This window comes from Lithobates pipiens, unplaced genomic scaffold (genome assembly GCF_037356315.1).
Source record: "Lithobates pipiens isolate NorthernLeopardFrog02 unplaced genomic scaffold, aLitPip1_a1.2 Scaffold_22, whole genome shotgun sequence".
NCBI classification, from domain to species: Eukaryota; Metazoa; Chordata; class Amphibia; order Anura; family Ranidae; genus Lithobates; species Lithobates pipiens.
In genome coordinates, this window is record NW_027507784.1 from 122,548,432 (window position 1) to 122,570,494 (window position 22,063).

The 22,063-nt window shown below is 47.9% G+C and overlaps 1 protein-coding gene across 6 annotated transcripts in view; it reads left to right on the forward strand.

Annotated features, from left to right (window-relative positions):
• Positions 1-22,063, forward strand: part of PCNT (pericentrin) — a 293,476-nt gene that overhangs the window by 234,570 nt on the left and 36,843 nt on the right. For 5 of the 6 annotated variants that reach the window (XM_077448179.1, XM_077448184.1, XM_077448180.1 and 2 more), the window contains one exon: positions 844-917. In XM_077448179.1, coding sequence (XP_077304305.1) covers positions 844-917 — 74 coding nt within the window. Of the gene's footprint in view, positions 1-843; positions 918-14,167; positions 14,279-22,063 lie in introns of those variants that run through there. The other variant, XM_077448183.1, reaches the window with a different exon arrangement.

Here is a 22,063-nt window from a genome sequence, read left to right on the forward strand (position 1 = left end):
CAAAGCAGAACTGTAGACAAAACTTTTTTAAATTTTGGATAGAGTAAGGGAGGGTTTAAGCCTTGCCAAGTTTTTTGCCATCTGTGCCCAATTGGGGAAATTTATCTTCACTTCCTGTCCATTAGCCAAAGTAGGAAGCGGGAAGCAATCCAGACACTCTGCACATGAGTTTAATGCCCTGCCAAATTTGATACTTTAAATTACTCCAATTTTCTTGCATTTTGGTGGGAAAATAGTCTGTGCACTCTGTGCTGTTTGCTTGCATTTTTTCCATTTCACACATAACCCTTCTCCCCCTTGAAACATTGAAACACACCTGCACTTCAAATTTTTTTTTAAAAAAAGTCCGTTCTCTGCAGCGTGTTCACCTGCAATGTGTACAAAAGTGTAGCATTCAATTACATTTATTAATGTACATTTTATGCTGCAGATTATCACTAGTTGAGTGTATTACAATTTTTGCACTGTTTGTGTGCATTAGTGCTACACTGTTGTACACATTGATTAGTAATGGGTATCAAACTACAGTGTTAGCAGGTCTGGAGGTTGTTTATTCCAAACATGGGTTCAGTTATACATGCATAGCATTCACCCTCAAGTCCAGGTTTGGTACTTGATGCTCTGGATTTACAAGAGGTGGGTTGAAGCTGCAAGCCTTTATGCAGAGCTCCACATGCCCCTATAGTCTTACCTATTGCAAACCTAGATAGTAAGATCATGAAATGGTGGGTACAGTTTGTCAAAGTGAATATTGCCTTAACAAAGCTTGCTCATAAGACTGAATTAAGGAGAATGACTGTCTTACTGTGAGCTTTAATATGCAATGTATGCATTTTATTCTAGGTTAAAGTTCCTGGTAAGGAAATGGAATAAAAACAGCCGCAAAGGTGTAGTTGTGGAGCCAGTGGTTCAACAAGGTAAATATGGCAGGAGGAATGCCATTGCCTCCTTTTTTTTTTCTTCTTCCAGTTATTTCCTAAAGTATTGGTTGTTCTACATACATAATTGGATTATCTGTCACTTTGTACCTTCACAAGTAACAAGAATAAAAACAGTCACTGAAGCTATACCTGAATGTATAGTTACTAGGGAGAAAAGAATATTGATTCCTCAACCAAGTAAACAGTGCCATCACCTCAAGTACTCCTAATTGGAGATGGGGCCTAAGTGTGGGGGCGTGGCTTAAACTCCACTGGCATGTGGAGCATTAGGCTCACTGCTTAAAAGCTTTACATTCTGGGATTGTCTGGCTGACGGGGGGGGAAACAGAGCGCACAAGCGCATGTAAGCTGTCTGGGTGTGTGTGGATACAGGCATTTCCAAGGGGCACGTTTACTCAGCATTGAGGCTGAGCATTTATAGCAGCATATTATGTAAATTGCTAGACTAAAGCTCGGCAGTAGATGCATTCTGTTTAGTAGCTTTGCTTTTTTTTGTGCTTAGGACTATGTCTGCCCGTAGGAGGGGTAATTCATCAGGGGGAGTGCAAAGTCGCTAAGGTCAGGGCCTGAGGTGCCTAGTTGCATTCCCGCAGTTCCATCCTCTCCTGAAGGACCTGGAGCATCTGGTGAATCTGAGCCATCTTGTCTACAAGGCATGGTGGCTACCCCCAACATGTCAGCTTCTGCATTTGTCACTATGGACGATTTAGCTTTTGGCTCTGGCTGGTTTGGAGGGAAAAATAGCCGATTTGTTCGTGTCATCCTCCCAGGAGGTAAGAAAACGCGGCAGGTCCCCTTTTCCCTGCCCTTGACCTTCCCATTTTGGAACAACAATGGGCAGATGATAGTGGGGTACTTTTGATGGAAGGAGGTTCAGGTGACTCCTCTTCTGAGGATTCAGCATCTGAAGAAACTTTTCTCAGAATCTCAGAAATTGCTAATTAAATTCCTTACGGACTTGGTCCGCTCTGGATATAAGTTGCCTCCTGCAGCGGTGGATGAGGTTTCCTTCTCCTCTTTTGGGTTTGCCAAAACCCCCACAGGGTTCTCATGCTTTCCCTATTCACCCATTACTGGAGCAACTGATTTATGCTGATTGGGATCACCCAGATAAGCAGTTTTCTCCCCCTAAGAAATGTTTACCGTATATACTCGAGTATAGGCCGACCCGAATATAAGCCGAGGCCCCCAATTTACCCCCAAAAAAACTGGCAAACTTATTGACTCGTGTATAAGCCGAGGGTGAGACATGCCTGTCCATCCCTGTGTGTGTGTCCGTCCATCCCTGTGTGTCCGTCCATCCCTGTGTGTCCGTCCATCCCTGTGTGTCCGTCCATCCCTGTGTGTCCGTCCATCCCTGTGTGTCCGTCCATCCCTGTGTGTCCGTCCATCCATCCCTGTGTGTGTGTGTGTCCATCCATCCATCCATCCCTGTGTGTGTGTGTCTCCATCCATCCATCCATCCATCCCTGTGTGTGTGTGTCTCCATCCATCCATCCATCCCTGTGTGTGTCTCCATCCATCCACCCATCCCTGTGTGTGTCTCCATCCATCCACCCATCCCTGTGTGTGTGTGTATCCATGTGTGTGTGTGTGTGTGTGTGTGTGTGTGTGTGTGTGTGTGTGTCCAGCCTACCTTTGTCCCGAGCCTCCGTCCCGTGCCTTGCCTCCTTGCCTCCGTTCCGTCCCGTGCCTTGCCTCCTTGCCTCCGTTCCGTTCCGTCCCGTGCCTTGCCGTCGTGTCGTGCCTTGCCTTGCCTCCGTCCCGTCCCGTGCCGTGCCGTGCCTTGCCTTGCCTTGCCTTGCCTCCGTCCCGTGCCCTCTTCGGCGGCCATTGTAAAATTCAAAAGCCGCGCCTCCTCCTTCGCCTGTGATAGGCGGAACACTGAATTTCCCAGCAGCCTGTGTTCCGCCTATCACTGACGTCGTATCATCCTCGTCCGTAGTACGAGGATGATACGATGTCCGTGATAGGCGGAACACAGGCTGCTGGGAAATTCAGTGTTCCGCCTATCACAGGCGAAGGCGGAGCCGGAGGCGCGGCTTTTGAATAGAATGGCCGCTGTCTGTCTGCTCGACACGCTGATCGAGCGGGCAGACAGCGATGACTCGAGTATAAGCCGAGGGGGGCACTTTCAGCCTCAAAAAAGAGGCTGAAAATCTCGGCTTATACTCGAGTATATACGGTATTTCTTTTCCATATGGAGAAAAAGTTCTCAAAGAGATGGGATTTGCCAGCAGTGGATGCTGCTATATCTCCTCTGTGAACAGGAGTTTAACTTGTCCAGTAGACAATGTAGAAGTATTTAGAGATCCAGCTAATAAAAATTTAGAATCTCCACTAAAAGCCTCATTTGCTGTAGCCGGTGCGGTGGTACAGCCTGCAGTAGCAGCAATAGGCATATGTCAGTCCCTTCGGGATGAACTCAAGCAAGTTATTAAAGTTCTTTCTCAAGTTGATGAGGCCCAAAGTTTAGCTGAGCTACCTAGGGCCCTATAATTTACAGTGAACGCGATCAAAGATTCCATCCATCAGGCATCTCGCCTTGTGCTTATTTTGATACATATGCGCAGGACTCTGGCTTAAAACTCGGTCAGCCGAGTTACCATGCAAGAAGCGTTTTCAAAAATCAAATTTCTCGTATATTCACCGGCCGACACAGCTCCTCTGTAACTAAATGGGTTTGTTAGCCTGCCACTAGGAGAAACTAGGCAAAAATGTAACACAATACATAGAATTGTAAGTACCACTCAGGGGGCGAACCCTGTGCTAACAACCCTCCCTGCTGCCCCAGCAGCTTTAGCTTCAGTTTTAATTTGCCTAGTGAAGGAGAAGGACCGAAGGGCCCGCAGGGTTCCTAGGTCAAATTTTTTTGATGCAGGACTTATGCTTTTGCGCAAGATGAATGATCCTGAGATCTTCTATCAACTGCCGGCTGGGTGAAAGGCTGGTCAAACTATCCCAGTCTGGCCATCGAGCGTGTGCACATCGCAGCTACGGCTCAGCAGGTCATGACATACCTCAGCTCCAGAGGTGGTCATTGAGCTTCGATGCCCCGGGTTATACATCCAACCAGGCTACTGATGTCTGGATCACAGTATACCGAGGCCAGCAGCCACCCTGTAACTGCGCAAGAGTGGGTCTGTGGTGGAATGTCTCCCAGCTCTTCAGGACTGGTAAGTACGGCTCTCCCTGCTTCAGTGGGGTGAGCAGCTGGGCATTCCCTGGGAGGTCGATTCGGGGGCCACCTCACCTCCTCTTCCCTCCCATGTCCCGATCTCCCCCCCCGGCTGCATGTGTCTGCTGTGCGGTGTGTGTACAGGGGATCGCTGGGTCTCTCACCTGTATGGGGTCTGTGCGGTTAGCGATGGTCCTTGTTCCGGTGGAGATATTTTGCTGTGTTTGAGGCAGCACTATTTCTTTCACCGCATGGCGCTGTCCGACGGCCATTTTGGATGGGGACAGAGCAGGTTCCCCTTGTGAGCTTCAGCGGCCATTTTCTGTAGGTTTTCCCTATTCAGATCATTGGCGGCCATTTTCTTGAAGCCTGAGCGCTTTTTTTTCACCGCAGCTCTCTGACAGCATGCCATGGGATATTACATGCTGCTTCCTGTATTATCTGTGTATACAGGACACTGGGCAGCCATTCCCTGAATGCTGATGCAAGCTCTGCAGATCGTTTCACCGCTCTTCTCTGCTGCTGCCGACACAGCTTCTTCACTCTGCACTTGGGTAACCTAGGGACTACAGGCACGGCTATTAACCGACACAGAACGCCTCAGGGTGGTGAGTCTGGCACTAGGAGTCCCCCCAGCCAGCAGCAGCAGGAGGGTGGGACCTTCCTTGTCCTAAGTCCCCTTTCAGGTGGCAGACAGGGTAGAGTCAGCATGGCTTCAGATACTGCCATTTTCTTCCCCTGAAATCCAGGCTATTGCAACCGGGTCACCTGCGGATGGCGCTGTGCCCATGGACACCCTGACGGTGGTCCTTAACTCATTTTTTGCTAAAATAGAGGCTGTGTGTGGAAGGAAAGGTATGCTAAAAAGGCCCCTGCCCCCCCCCCCTCCTCTGGGGAGAGCTCTGATGCAGACACGGGCCCTGCTGCGGTTGGTGGCCCATGCTCTGACCTATCAGACGAGGCTGACCAGTACCGGTCGGACAGTGAGGATGATTCCCCGTCCGGGTCCGGGCGCGACAAAGCACTGGTTGGAGCACTTATCACAACTGTGCATGATACCCTGAAGATCCAGGAGCCAGCGGATCCCTCTGCTGATGTATCGGTCCCCTTTGGGTCCCGCAAGCCAGCACATTCACCTAAGGTTTTCCCGTATTTGACTTATTTTGACAAGTTCATCTACAGGGAATGGGGTCGGCCGCAAAGGACCTTTTTGGTCCTCAAAAACATGGCGGTGCATTACCCCTTTGAGGAAAGCCTTCTCAAAAAGTGGTCGGCTCCTCCGGTCGTGGACCCCCCAGTATCCAGGTTAAATAAAGTAACCACGATCCGGTTGAGGGGACTCCTGCATTCAAGGATCCCACGGATAGGAAGGCCGAGGCGGTGGCTCGTTCCTTGTTTACGGTTGTGGGGTCAGCTGTGCAACCTGTACTGCCATCTGCACTGGTGTCGCAGACACTGACTGAGTTGGCAAAACTTTTGCACCGTGAATTGGGAGAGGAACAGGCCTCCCCTGTCTGCGTGGAACTAGAAGACCAACTAGTGCAAGGCCTTAAGTACGTCTGTGACGCGGCCCTGGGTACTCTTCCTCTGTTATGTTATCCAGGGCTTCAGTGTCAGCTGTGGTGCTGAGGTGCCTGATTTGGCTAAAATGCTGGTCTGCTGACCAGGCATTTAAGAAAGATCTTCACTTCCTTGGCAACCGGCTCGTTGGAGCCTCATTGGATGACATTATAAAAAATGCCACCGGTGGTAAGAGTACCCTACTCCTGGAAGCCTAAGGAGCCACGCCGTAGGCAAGGGCCCTCTTTTTCTGCTCAAACTGCTTTTTCGTCCGACCGGGGCTTCGGCGAAGCGTCCCCAGCCCGACAGGACAGCCACGGATGGACAAAAGCGTCCCTGGCATCGCAAGCCTGGGACAAAGTGCTACCGCATGAAGGTTTGCCCCCACCCATGTCTCAGGTGGAGGGTCGCCTTCGGGGGTTTGCAGCCCGGAGGTCCTGCTTATCCGACCAATGGGTCTGCGATCTGATTTCCACAGGCTACAAGATCATTTCTCTCTTGGCCGCCAACCAGATTCTTCCCCTCCAGCATACATGTGTCCCCGGTTTGCTGGGAGGCCCTGTTGGGGGCGCTAAGGGACTTGCTGATTAGAGGGGTGATTGTACCAGTTCCGTAATTGGAACGCTTCCAGGGATTCTACTCAAATCTGTGGTTACCAAGAAGGAAGGGGTACGTCCAATCTTGGACTTAAAAGCCCTCAATCACTTTGTAAAAGTGCAGAGGTTCAGAATGGAATCAGTTCGCTCAGTAGTCGCTGCACTCCGTCAAGGGGACTCCCTGGCGTCCTTGGACATCCAGGATGCGTACCTGCACATAGCCATATGTCTGCGGCATCAAAAGTTTCTGCGATTTGCAGTTAGGGAAGCCCACTATCAGTTTGTGGCTCTACCATTTGGCCTGGCATCAGCCCCCCGAATCTTTACCAAGGTATTGGCTCCAGTTTTGGCATTGCTGCAACAACCCGGGATCGCAATCTTGTGATATCTAGACAATCTCCTCCTGAGAGCATCTTCCGCCTCAGAGTTGGAGGAGGATGTTGCGATCTCCATGCAGACTTTGCAAGAATTTGGGTGGTTGTTGAACCTAAAGAAGTCGGTGGTTGTACCGACCCAGCGTCTGGAGTACCTTGGCTTGTTGCTGGTCTCCAAGGAAGCGAGAATATTTCTCCCTTCAGACAAGGTGCAGACCCTCAGAGCCGTGATAAAACTACTGTGGAATCGCGAGCGGTCAGCACTTCGCTTTTGCATGTGAGTCCTGGGACTCATGGTGGCCGCCTTCGAGGGAGGGGTCTTGCAGAAAGCGATTTTGTCGAAATGGGACAAATCTCTTTTGTCCCTGGATCGCTTGATCCAGGTCAGCCAGTTCGTCAGACTCCCTGCTATGGTGGCTGAGATCCCCAGTGATTCGGTCATTAAAGTCGTTCCTACCTCTCCAATGGAAGGTGATCACAGCAGACGCCAGCCTATCCGGCTGGGGTGGAGTGATGGGGATTCAGTTGGCTCGGGGCCTCTGGTCGATGGAAGAATCAAAGTTGCCGATCAATCTGCTCAAATTGAGAACGATCAGGCTGTGCCTCCACACATGGTCGGTGAGTCTTCAAGGGCGTCCGATCAGGGTACAGTCGGACAACGCCACGGCGGTGGCATACATAAATCACCAAGGGGGAACAAGGAGCTCAGCCGCTGCTCGGGAGGTCGCTCACATACTTCGGTGGGCAGAGCGACACATGCAGGCTCTGTCAGCCATTTACATCCCAGGGGTGGAAAATTGGCATGCGGACTGAGTCGACAGATGCTGGACCCAGGAGAATGGGAATTGCATCCGGAGATATTCAGGCTGCTGTGCCTGAAGTGGGGCACGCCAGATGTGGATCTATTGGCCTCCCATCTCAATCGGAAGGTGCCAAGATTCGTGTCCAGGACAAGAGATCCGTGGGCAGACGCGTCAGACGCGCTGGTGGCTCCGTGGGATCAGTATCAGCTGATCTACGCCTTTCCTCCTCTAAAACTGTTGCCCCATCTGCTTCGCAGCGTGGAAGCTGAGGGGATTCCGGTAATCCTGGTTGCCCCAGATTGGCCTCAGCAGCCCTGGTACGCAGACCTGGTGCCTCTGGTGGCAGACGCTCCCTGGCTACTGCTGCTGTGAGAGGACATCATATCTCAAGGTCCAGTCTTTCACCCTGCTTTACCATCGCTGGCTTTAACGGCATGGCTATTGAGAGCCAGGTGCTGAGGAACCGGGGTCTGTCAGACTCAGTGATTGCAACTATGTTGAGGGCGTGAAAATCTTCACGGAAGATATACCATTGTACCTGGAAGGCCTACATCTCCATGTGTGAGGAGAAAGGATGGCATCCATGCTCCTTTTCTATATCCAGGATCCTGCTGTTTCTTCAAGAAGGGAGTAGACCAGAAGTTGGCGTTGAGCACCATTAAGGGGCAAATTTCAGCCTTGGCTGTCTTTTTTTTTCAGCGACCTCTAGCGTCTAACTCATTAGTGAGTACCTTTTGTTCAGGGGGTACGACATGTAGTCCCTCCGGTGCGTCCGCCGTTACCCCCATTGGATTTCAACCTGGTGTTGTCGGCGCTTCAAAAGCCGCCATTTGAAAATATCAGGGAGATTCCCCTGTTTACTCTTTCCCAGAAAGTGGTCTTTCTAGTGGCCATCACATCGGCCAGGAGGGCTTTGGAATTGGCGGGCTTGTCATGCAAGTCGGCTTATCTGGTCATCCACAGAGATAAGGTGGTGTTGCGTGCGCAACCGTCCTTTTCTACCGATGGTGGTTTCAGCTTTTCGTATCAATGAGGACATTGTATCACCATCGTTGTGTCCTAAGCCGAAGCACCCCAAGGAGGTGGCCCTTCACGCTCTCGATGTGGTTAGGGCGCTGAAGGTGTACTTGTCTGCCACAGCTCCATTTCGGAAGTCAGACTCACTGTTTTTTTTGGTGGCTGGTCCAAAGAAGGGTATGGCGGTCTCGTCGGCCACCATTTCCAGGTGGATCAGACTGATTGTAATCCAAGCCTACACCTTGAAGGGGCAGGTGCCCCCCTTTCCAGTCACGCGCCACTCTACAAGAGCAATCGGAACATCTTGGGCCTTCCGACACCAAGCGTCTGTTGCTCAGGTGTGTAAGGCGGCGACCTGGTCGTCTGTCCATACGTTTACCAAGTTCTACAAGGTAGACGTCAGTGCATCGGCTGATGCCTGTTTTGGCCGCAAAGTTTTGCAGATGGCCGTGTAGTTTCAATTCTATATATGCTATTGAGATTTTTTCCTGGTTTTTCGATAAAAGCGCAGTACTGTTTTTTGTTAATGCACGGTTGCATTACTTCCGCAATGTTGCGTTCTTGGGGATCACTCCGGTTGAGGATACACGGTTATATGGTGGTGTTTTTTTCCACATACTGCAGTTTTTTTGTGGGTTTAGTTTCACTAGTTCCCACTTGCCATGGTGGATGAAATTTTTATGCTGTTTTTCCCACCCCTTGTTTGGCACTGCTTGGGGACGTCACATTTAGTTACAGAGAGGAGCTTTCGGTCGGTGAATATAAGCGAAAATAGGATTTTTGTACTCACCGTAAAATCCTTTTCTCTGTAATTCACTGCCCGACACAGCACCCACCCCTCCTTTTGTCTACGTTGTACTGAAGCTGCTGGGGCAGCAGGGAGGGAGGGTTGTTGGCACAGGGTCCGCCCCCTGAGCGATACTGACAATTCTGTGTATTGTGTTACAATTTTGCCTAGTTTCTCCTAGTGGCACGTTAACAGTTGTTGCTGTGAGTATGATCTCTACATCCCGATGTCTTTTTGGCCATATGCCAAAGAGGGGCTACGCTGACTTAGATCTGTTGGCGTCCAGGTTCGACAAGAAGTTGGACAGCTTTGTGGCGAGAACAAGGGATCCACTTGCACTCGGGAGTAGATGCGTTAGTGAAATCAGTGAATCGGTTTTCATATTTATGCATTGGCTCCAGTTCAGCTGCTGCCACGGCTGCTTCACAGGATCGGGGAAGAAGGGAAGCCAGTAATTCTAGTGGCCCCTGGCATGGCCCAGAAGACCCTGGTATGCAGGGATCGTGAGAATGGTAGTAGGGGAGTCTTTGACTCTTCCAACTCGTCCAGATGTGCTGTTGCAGGGACCAATATTCCACCCTGCCTTACAAACACTAAATTTAACCATGTGGCTATTGAAGCCCATATTCTAAAAAATTGGGTTTTTAGTATGAGGTTCGGTAGTAACCACACTGATTAATGCCAGAAAGCCGACCCCCTAGGCCATCTATTACAGGGTTTGGGAGGCCAAGGCTTAGCATCCTCGTAAGTATGTCATAGGAAGAATTCTGGCCTTTCTACAATTAGGAGTAGAAATGAAGCTGGCCTTGAGTACAATCAAGGGTCAGATTTTTGTCATGGCAGTGTTTTTCCAAATTCCGCTTGCTTCGCATTCTTTAGTCTGGGCATTCATACAAGGGGTAACTCTGATAACTCCGCCAGTTAGAATACCCTTGTGCCCATGGGATTTGAATCTGGTTTTGTCGGTGTTGCAAAGACAACACTGTGAACCTATACGGAATATTCCTTTGATCCTTTTGACAAGGAAATTGGTATTCCTAGTTGCGACGACCTCTGCAAGATCTGCTTTCTCCTGTAAAGAGCCATACTTAATCATTCACAAGGATAAGGTTGTGCTGCGTCTGCACCCAACCTTTTTGCCAAAGGTAGCTTCTGGTTTTCATCTGAATCAAGATGCTTCCTAACCTTCAATTTTCCCATAACCTCATTCTGCAGAAGAAAAATGATTACATTCTATCAATATAGTGAGAGCAATTAAAGCCTATGTGAAAGCGACTGCTCAGATACGGAAAACGGATGTTTTGTTTGTGTTGCCCAAAGGCCCTAGAAAGGGTCAGGCAGCATTGAAATCTACTGTTGCGAAGTGGATTCATTAGATGATTAGTCAGGCTTGTGGCCTGAAAAGAAGGGTTCCTCCTTTTAAGATTAAAGCACACTCTACCAGGGCAGTCAGTGCTTCATGGACAGTGCATCACCAAGCCTCTGTGGCTCTGGTTTGCAAGGCCGTTACTTAGTCGTCCGTACATACTCACAAGATTCTATCAAATGGATGTAAGATGGCAGGAGGACACCGCCTTCGTGGCATTGCTTTGGGGCATCCAGCATAGTTATTACTATGGTGCTCTGTGTCCCGTGATGTACGATAAAGAAAATAGGATTTTTATAACCACTTACCTGTGAAATCCTTTTCTTGGAGTACATCACGGGACACAGAGGTCCCTCCCCTCTTATTGGGATATGTACCTGTATATATTGCTTTGCTACAAAAACTGAAATACTCCCAGTATGGGAGGGGTTATATAGGAAGGGACACTTCCGGTTTCCTTTTTGGTTATACCAGTGTCCATTCACCTAAAGGTGGCCTATAACCCATATTGTTATTACTATGGTGCTCTGTGTCCGTGATGTACTCCAAGAAAAGGGTTTTACAGGTAAGCTGTTATAAAAATCTTATTTTGGTTTATTGGAAAATTTCTACATAAAACAATGATGACAAATGTAACCTCCTCCACATTTATTTTATTAAAGTTGAACAATGTTGTCTAACCATAGGTAGCTACCACTGACATTCAACCTTTATACTCCTATAGTATACAACTGAATAAGGTGGGCTAACCCTAATCGGGGAATATGTTCACAATACTGAAAAAAGCTGTCCGCTCAATAGATGTTCAGTATGTTTCCTCTAAAGGGTAATAGCAACTTCACACATGTATTCGGAGTGTAATCCATCATTAACATTCCCCATTGCTGTGGGATAGAACCACCAGTAATTATCCTGGTTGGAAAATGGAGGATCCTAATGATCAATATGGAGCGGTAAGAATTTTGCTGTAGATATATCACAGTGGTGAAATAATGCTGAATGAAAGTCAGTCAGATCCAATGAAGATCCAAGATAAAGGATAAATACATTTTCTGGTTTCTTAATCCACCAGATATCATTAGTATGGTCTCCACTCCCACAGATGGACAATATAAGCCCACAATGCATCATCGGGGACAAACTTAATGGCATAGAAGGGGAGATGTGGATGTTATAATGTCAATTCCCAGCCGGGTATGAAAGGGTGCAAATTAAGTTCACCACTCCAGATTCCCAAATCGTCATGCCGTATTAGACGCAATGTCCTTTCAAGTAAAGGGAGGAGGGGTGGAGCCGCCTCACCACTCGGCATACACCACTGACATCTGTGGTGTAAGCTGAGTGGCGCCATGATCTCTGCTCGCATCAAGGCATCACTTCCGCAGACATCCGGGTGTGGCTTGAGAACATATTCCCAATTGGGGTTAGCCCACCTTATTCAGTTGTATATGAGTTGTATGAGCTAGTGTGAAGGTTAAATGTCAGTTGTAGTTACCTGTGTCGTGACAACATTGTCAAATTTCAATAAATGAACGTAGAGGTTACATTTGTCATTGTTTTACGTGGAATTGTTTTAATAAAGGAAGTTGCATTCTCCTTGAAGAATCCCTTTGGACTTGGTCCTCTCTTTTCTATATGTCACTTGGTACCTTGCCTATGAATTTCCATATGCAGTGCAGCCCTCAAATTTTCCACTCACATTTTGCGAGTGGAAAATGAGGGCTGGCGAGGATGGGCTGCCTGGGGGTGGGTGGCGAGCACCTCTGGTAGGCAGGATTAAATAGGATTCCTTCTCCCCAGTGATCACGGAGGAGAAGAGAGCCAACTGGATGATCAGAGCGCAGGGAACATCACTGGAACAGCTTTCATTTCGATCGCTGTGTGTTCCCTGCACTCGCTGTCACATACAGCCCCACCTCCTGGTCCTGCGACTTTGATAGATCACCCTGTCAAATTACAGGGATGTGTGATGTGTATCAAAGTTCCCCCGGCCAGGAAGTGGGGCTGTATGTGTGACGGAGAGCAGTGGGAACATACAGCAATTGAAATCAAAGCATATCCGGGGATGTTCCTCAGCACTCTGATTATCCGGCTAGCAATCCTCTTCTGCATGGGCAGGCTGCATTGATGGGCACGAGCAGCCTACATTGATGGGCATGGATAAAGTTGTTAAATGTTTTATGCAGAAGTTATAAAATTAAATATTAGTGCGTCATTTCATGAGATAATTTGAGGACATGTTTAGGGGTTGGGTAGGGCAACTGGTGGCGAGTAACCCTTGACGCCTGGCTAGTAGCTTAGAACTAAAGTTCCCCCAGGAAAGAAGTGGGGCTGTATGTGACGGAGAGCAGCGTGAACACACATTAATTGAAATCAAAGCTTTTCCGGTGATGTTCCTTGGCACTCTGATTATCCGCCTAGCAATCCTCTTCTCACTTGCCCTGCACGGGCAGGCTGCATTGGTGGGCACGGGCAGGCTGCATTGATGGGCACGGGCAGCCTACATTGATGGGCATGGATAAAGTTGTTAAATGTTTTATGCAGAAGTTATAAAATTAAATATTAGTGTGTCATTTCATGAGATAATTTGAGGACGTGTACACTGTACAGGTGTATGAGTCCTAAGCTACTAGCCAGGCATCAAGGGTTACTCGCCACCAGTTTCCCCATCCAACCCCACAACACACGTCCTCAAATTATCTCATGAAATGACACACTAATATTTAATTTTATAACTTCTGCATAAAACATTTAACAACTTTATCCATGCCCATCAATGTAGGCTGCCCGTGCCCATCAATTCAGGCGTTAAGTTTACCCTTTGGCTTTGCTATTTATTTGCATTGAACATTCATCTTTTTTTTTTTACGTGACACTCCAAAAGGACCTTTAATGTCTTGAGTGCCTGCCTATTATATTCCATTACCAATCCATTTTTCAGTTTGTGGTGGTTTGACCAGCAAAGTTTTTATATACCACTTTCTTTTGGTGATCTTTAATAAGCGGTGTTTTTTTTTATTAAACACATGGAGCTCAAGAATGGTGTACAAAATACACTAATGTACTGGTCACATACAGTAGTAAAATGGTGAAGAGGTTAATGGTCAGATGAGCAGGATAGAGAAGGTGAGGGGTTACTTTTGCAGATTTCCAAGGACAATATTATATCTAGTATGTGTTGGGGGGAAGGAAAGAGTAAAAATACTAGATAAAGGGGGGAAATAGAGTAAGTAACGATTAAATCGGAGTTAAGCAGCTTCACTATATTTGGCATGATCCTGATTTAACCAATAGGTACAAGAGTGACCCACTGTAATAAAGACCACATTAGGTCCAGGTGGTTAAACTTGCGAACATGGATTGTAAAATTAAAAGCAACCCAATATAAATTCAATATTGCCAACCTTTACCTTTCACTAGAAAGAATTATAATGTTGCCATAAAATACAAATTCACCATCTAAACAGCTGTACACAAGTAATATCACACACAAATTTTTTTATACAGTATAAAATTACTTTTTTTTTTTTTACTATGTGGAACAGGGGTTAAACAACTTTAAGCTTCCCTGAGATAATACTCCCACATAATTGCCATATAGGACCCTCTAGAGATCTACATAACAAGCATGGGAGTGATCAAACACAAAACCACAGGTATGTAAGAACTATATAAACTCATCTGCAAGCCATCTAGCCATCAAATAACTGAACCTGGCATCGTAATGCTGCAACCACTACCGTCAATGGTTATTTTATAGGTGGTTGACTATACAATTCCAGGCATTTCATTGATGATACAAATTTGATTCAATTCAGCATGCCTGATCCATTTTCCTGTGGGGGACATTTGGGGCTAAGTAGTGGGAATAGGTGTATAGCTATATGCTCTAGGTCAGGGATATGCAATTAGCGGACCTCCAGCTGTTGCAGAACTACAAATCCCATGACGCAGAGCAAGAGACTGACAGCCACAAGCATGGCACCCAGAGGAAGAAGCATGATGGGACTTGTAGTTTTGCAACAGCTGGAGGTCCGCTAATTGCATATCCCTGCTCTAGGTGTTGCAGATAGCCCCTAATGCATGCAATATAGTGTCTCGGCAGATTAGGACAAGCTGCAGTTTATGCTGTTAAATGAAAGCACGAGGTTGGTGATATTGAACTTATATTGGTTTGTTTCTAACCTATTTAATTTTCGAATAAATTTTGTAAGTTAAGCTACATGGACCTCAGATGGTAACCTCTTAATTATGGTGGACCACTCTTGACCTCAGTTTTTTGTTTTAAAAAGAAAAATCCCTGTGTCACTGCAAACGAATACATCAGAAGCTGCAGTCGTTGATCCATTCATTCTGTGCTTATTTTCAAATGTGTGATCTCTCTCCTTCCCTGTTGTATAGGTGAAGGGGAGGGTTTAACACTGTAAATAACACCATGTTATCCTGCATAGGTGCTTCCCACAGGCCTCTCTAGTCTGTGATATGAGAAAGACTGCTTTCTCTTTCCTTCATTGGCAGACACAGCATCTTCATCTTGACCTTAGGGTTGTATCGCCCCTTTAGTACTAGGCAGAAAGTGTTAAAAACAGCAACACTTGCACAGTACTGCCTAGTGGGTGGTCCTACTGGCTATAACCCCGCACACTGCATTCAGCAGCTCATTTTTTTTCCTACCTAGTGTAGAAGGACCTGGCTCCTGGTGGGACCATTGGTCCTCGGAATTCTACAATCAACAACTGGGCTGGGTGACAGGCTGGATATTATAGATCCTGGTAGTCTCCCCAGTCTCCCCAGTCTGGCCATCGAGCGTGAGCAGGCCCTAGCTACACGCTGGGTCGGCCACGACATGCCCTGTCTGGTCCAGGGGCGGCCGGTGAGCGATATTCTCCGGGGCACACATATGACCGGGCTACTGCTGTCTGTGTCAGTGTGCCATGGCCGACAGCCACCCCATACTGATCGGGTGATGGGTCTGTCTGTGGTATGCATCCAGCAGTCCCTGCAGGAGGGGTAAGTATAGTTCCACCTGTCTCGGCAGGATGGAGCAGCTGGGCAATTCCTGAGAGGTCAGTTAGGGGGTCTCTCGCTCTCCCTTTCTTCTCTCCCTGTCCCTTCCCTCCTCCCTATGCTATGGGCCGCTGTGTGACTGGGCACATGGGGGTGCAGTGGGGGTCCTCCGGGGGGGGCTTTGGGTCCTGGCAGGGGCCTGCGCTGGGTTTTGGAGGTCCGCTCTTCGTCTTCCCTGTTTCTGGGCCACGGTGGGGTATTTGTGCTGTGTTTGACATGTGGGGAGGCTGCCATGCACTCCACGGCCATTTTCCTGGGGACGCGGCCATTTTTTTGTAGCCACAGCCAGTTTTTGCCTTTCAGCCATTTTCTGTAAGTTGGGCGGCCATTTTCTCAGTGCCCTCAGACGTTTTTGCTGAGGTGGCTGGCGGCTAATTTCTAGTAGCCTCAGGTAGTTTTGCCTCTAGCGCTGGGTGCTTCCTTCCTTCTAGAACAGCACGTTTTCACACAGACAACTTGTGGATGACACAGGGGAGAGTGGACAGCAGCAGCACAGCGCAGTACATGGGTCAGAGTAGTGAGTCCTGCGGGGGGGGCCCCCTCAGTCTGTGGCAGCTAAGAGAATGGACATTTTTTGTGACTTGCCTTAGGTCCCTAAGTGGTGACAGGTGAGTGTGTGGGGGTGTGGGTCAGCATGGCATTGGAAGCTGGTGCTTCTTCCCCAGTCATCCCTGTTATTGCAACTGGTTCCCCTGCACTTACGGTACCCATGGAAGCTCTGTCTGCAGTCCTGGAGGCCTTTGTTGCCAGGGGGGAAGCGGCGTGCGGGCGCAAAGGGGTTAAACGCCCCCTCCCCTCACCGTCTTCTGGGGAAAGCTCTGATTCAGACTCTGGCCCCGCTGTGACAGGCGGCCCTTGTTCTGACATATCAGAGGATGCGGACCAGGACCGTTCAGACAGTGAGGATGACTCCGTGTCCCAGTCAACGCAGGAAAAGGCGCTTGTAGGGGCACTTATTACAGCGGTGCGGCATACCCTAAAAATGGAGGATATGGCAGGTGCATCAGCAGAGGTGTCTGTCCCTTTCGCGTTCCACACACAAGCCGGCCCGCACGGCTAAGGTGCTTCCTTACCCAACTTATTTTGATGCTGTCCCGCAACGGGTCTTTTCAGTCCTGAAAGCGATACGGTGGGTTACCCCTTTGAGGATAGTTTCCTGAAGAAATAGACATCTCCGATTGTTGACCCTTCCCCAACCCCACCCCGGTATCCAGGTTAAATAAGGTAACCACGATTCTGGTGGAGGGGACTCCTGCTTCCATGGACCCATCCGACAGAAGGGCCGAGGTGGTTGCCCGGTTCATGTTTACGGTGGTGGGGGTCAGCATTGCGGCCAGTGTTAGCCATGGCCCTGGTATCAGACACTTACTGAAAGGGCTAAATTGTTGAGCTGCGAGTTGGAGAAGCAACAGGCTTCCCCCCGTCTGCGTGGAGCTGGCGGGCCAGTTGGTGCAGGGCCTTAAGTATGTCTCTGATGCGGCCCCCTTGCTCTCTAGAGCCTCTGTATCAGCAGTAGTGCTACGTCGCCTGATTTGGCTGAAATGCTGGACTGTGGATCAGGCATCTAAGAAAGCATTGTCAGACTTTCCCTTCCGGGGTGAAAGGCTGTTAGGAGTCTCACTGGATGACATTATTAAGAATGTTACTGGGGGTAAGAGTACGTTGCTCCCACAGTCCAGATAAGGTAAGGAGCCACGCTGTATGCAGGGGCTCTTTTTCCGCTCAGAAGCGGATTTTTCGTCCGCGCAGGTCAGCAGTGTTCCCAGTCTGAAAAGGTGCCTGCTGAGGGAAAACTCTTGGGGGGGTTGCCTGGTGGACCTCCCTACTTTCCGACCAGTGGGTCTGGGAACTGGCTTCATCAATATACAAGATAGTTTCTTTCTCACCAAACAGATTTTTTTTTTCCCCTCCAACCTTCATTTTCCGGCCATCGGGAAGCCCAGTTCGGGGCAGTACAGGACCTGTTGTTGCACGGGGTGATAGTACCTGTACTGACGCTGGAAAGGTTTCACGGATTCTACTCCAATCTGTTTGTAGTCCCAAAGAAGGAAGGGGTCAGTTCGGTCCTGGCCCTCAAGGCCCTCAACAGCTTTGTGAAAATACAAAGATTCAGGCTGGAATCAGTTCGCTCAGTGGTCACTGCACTTCATCGGGGATTTTCTGGCATCCCTGGACATCAAGGATGCATACTTGCATGTCCCCATATTCATCAAGCATCAGAGATTTCTGCGATGTGTGGTCAGGGGCGAGCACGACTAATTTGTAGCTCTCCCTTTGGCCTGGCGTCGGCACCGAGGGTCTTCACCAAGGTGCTAGCCCCAATTTTGGCTTGGCTAAGGCAGCGAGGGATCGCAATCATGGGTTAGCTGAAAGACCTCCTTCTGAGAGTAGCTCCCTCCTCAGAATTAAGGGAGGATGTGGCAATCACTATGCAAACTCTTTGGGAGTTTTGTTGGGTACTGACTCTACAGAAGACAGTGTTGGTACCGACTCAACGCTTGGATGACCTGGGTCTGCTTCTGGACTCCTCAGAGGCGAGAGTCTTTCTCCCTTCGGACAAGCTGCAGACTCTTCATGCTGCAGTGAAGTTGTTGGTGTCCCGCAGGTGGTTGTCGCTGCGTTTTTGCATGCGAGTCCTGGGTCTCATGGTAGCCACTTTCGAGGCGGTACCGTATGCTCAATTCCGCACTCGAGTCTTGCAAAAGGAGATCCTGTCCAAATGGGACAAGTCTCAGTTATGCCTGGATTGTCAAATTCGAGTGAGCCAGCTAGTCGGGGATTCCCTGCTTGTGGTGGCTGAGGTTGCCGGCCCTTCGGTCCGGGAAGTCGTTCCTGCCTCTTCATTGGACGGTGATCACAACAGACGCCAGCCTGACCGGTTGGGGGGGAGTTTGGGGCATACAGTTCGCCCAGTGTCGCTGGACCCAGGAAGTGTCAGCCCAGTGTCGCTGGACCCAGGAAGAATCCCGCCTGCCAATCAACGTGCTGGAACTTTGGGTAGGCGGTGCCTCTCCACATGGTCACAGAGGCTGCAGGGGAATCCAGTCTGACAATGCTGCGGCGGTGACTTATGTCAACCATCAAGGAGAAACAAGGAGCTTGGCGGCAGCACTGGATGTCGCTCACATCTTGCGGTGGGCAGTGGCGCATGCTGGCTCTGCCAGCTGTGTACATTCCGGGCGTAGAAAACTGTCAAGCGGACTACCTAAGTTGTCAGATGGTGGTCCAAGGGGAATGGTAGCTACAATCGGATGTATTTTGGCTCCTTTGCTGGGTGGTGGGATCTCCTGGCTTCTCAACTCAATCGGAAAGTACAGAGGTTTGTGGCCAGGTCAAAGGATCCCTGGACAGATGCGACAGAGCATTGGTGGCTCCATGGGGGCATTATCAGCTGATTTAGGCTTTTCCCCCACTCAAACTTCTACTACCTCTGCTTTGCAGAGTGGAGGCCGAGGGGATTCCGGTAATTCTGATTGCCCCAGATTGGCCTTGGCGTCCGTGGTGCGCTGACATAGAATGAATGGTGGCGGATGTTCCTTGGTGACTGCCGATGCGCGAGGACCTTCAGTTGCAAGGTCCAATACTTCATCCTGCTTTACCGTCACTGGCTTTAACGGCATGGCTGTATTGCGGCTTCGGTCACTCACAGCGCCGGAGCCACGATACCTTGAAGACATGCCAAGGGAACGTGTCGGCTCCCTCTGCATGGATCGGGCCAGATGTTGGGGCCTCGTTCTAAGGTACGTATTTCATAATGAGCTAGTATGTGGTGCATACTAGCTCATTATGCCTTTTTCCTTTTGCAGGTCAAAAAAAGATATAAGCTTTGGCTGTCCTTTTTTTTTTTTTTTTTTTTTTTTTTTTTTTTTTTTCAGCGACCATTGGTGACTCATTCATTGGTGAGTATGTTTGTTCAGGGGGTTCGACATGTGGCCCCTACGGTTCGGCTACCTCAGTGGGATTTAAATCTGGTGCTCTCGGTACTTCAGAAACCACCATTTGAAAACATTAGGGAGATCCCCTTATTGACACTCTCTCAGAATGTAGTCTTTCCAGTGGCTATTACATCTGCCAGGAGGGTTTCTGAGAGGGTTTCCACTCCTGCCCATTGATATGAATGGGCACCACTGCCGAAGCGCATGCAATGCGATTTGACAGTGGCGCTTCACGGGCGCATTTAAACTCTTCCTCGGCCGCTAGCTGGGTTATATGCTCCCCACTAGCAGCTGAATAGCGGCGCTAAAATGACGGTAAAGCAACTCTAAAACTAGCAGCGTTTTAGCGTCAATGCCTGCCTACTCCAGTGTGAAAGCAGCCTTAATAAGTGATACAGAATTTTTCTTACATTTAAATATTTATTAAACAAAACAAACCTCGAATCAGTTTACTTGTATGTATAATTTAGATTAATATAAATAACACGTAATACGAAAATCAATCAGTCCAAATCCTGAAAATGTAAGTACTAAAACAGCGGTAAAGACAAAGTCCAATACGTATTCGTAGAGTTATTAAAGGTCCTTAATGTGCAGAAGAGATGACAGTAGTGTTTATAAACAGCGTTGCAAGGTGATATCGGTGGTTATTCAGAGTGCTATTAGTGTGCCATCCACCAGACTGTTGCCGGATTTCACCACGTGTAATACGTCCCCCTTAGGGGGTTAAACTCACCAGACAAAGCTGTAAATGGTGCCTTTAACGAGATATTCCCTCTCTAGGTTTACCACTCTTCAAATGTCATCCACTAGGGTCCAGCTTTCAGCAATACTCCAAACACATCATAAAATAGAGGAGAAATTGCACATAGCATAATTCCGTTTATTTTAAAATCAATGCCACAAGCTAATAAAATTCCCCATATAATAATCTGCGTACATTTAATTACAATCAAAACTGCATAAAAAGATGTGTTGTCACCGTATCTCTCAACGCCAGGAACCTCCGCATGTGTCTCTATGCTGACACCATGAGTCACTTCCTGGATCTGGTCAGCAGTGAAGCGCAATTGTCACTTCCAGGAACGTCGTGTAGGCCACGCCCTGACGCGTTTCGTCCCTTCCGACTTCAACAGAGGGAGTGGCTACACGACTGAAGAGGCCGGTTTATATCGCCACGTCCACCGCTACGAGAGCCTATCACACGCCTCCCAGCCCACATGACGTTGCACACTGTCATGGAAACCGGACGCATAGCGCTCTACACACAGTGGGGGGACGCAGCGAGTAAACAAACATAGTAAAATGACCAGCGAATAAAGACATATTCACTACGGCAATAACGGGACATCAACACCCGGAGCAGCAGGCTAAAAATACATCATTTACCCATCCTAATCAATAGCCAAACGGCAAAGGCAGAAAACATATAACATAAAAACGAATGCACTGTCATTGGAGACAAACAGGATTACCCCACAGAGAATGCACATTTTACACACGCAATATATGTGACAGATAATGGTAACGCTATATAAAAAAAGATATATATATATACAAAAATATATAAATATATATTGAAAACCCTTAAAGACTGCTAATTAAGTACATGCTTAATCCAGACCAAAACATTCCTTATTATGATATTAATCACATACCCACATGTTATAAGCAGACTAGTTTCGATATCATCCGTATAGACTTGTAATTGGTTGCTTATCACTTAGAGTATAAAAAAAAACATTTTTAATTAAAAGGTCTCAAGACCCAAATATATGCATACACTAAATTCAAGTGCATATATAAGGGAAAGAGGAGAGAAATGGTGAGACAGTGTGCGTCTGAAATAGGTGGAAACCACCATATAGTGCTACTCAAAAATAATAAGCACAAATAAGGTAAGAAAATTACAAAGATTTAAATATACCAAAACTCGGATTCTATAAAATTATACAACCCCAAATAACAAGTGTTGCTGATGTACAATATCTTAGAATATATTAGCGTACATTGGAACCAATGGCCAATGAAAGGGGGAATTAATAGTCACTGATGAAACAATTTATATCTAAGTCAATGTTTAACCCTTTTGGTACCAATGTATCCGCTAGGTATATCCAATCGGTCTCGCGTTTAGAAAGCTTGCGTACTAGATTTGACCCTCTCCAAGCAGATTTCATATGATCAATACCCAAAAACTTTAGCCCTGATTATGGTAGAGCTTAAAGTGTAACGATACATTGTGATCCTTAAAACCTAATTTAATGTTGGCAACATGTTCAACTATACGGATCCTTAATCTTTTCGTGCGACCTATATAAATCAGCCCACAAGGGCATTGTATAGCATAAACTACATATGAGGTGTTGCATGTAATGAATTCTTTAATTCTGAATTCTTTATTGTTTGATGTTGCTACAAACCTATCAATATCTCTCA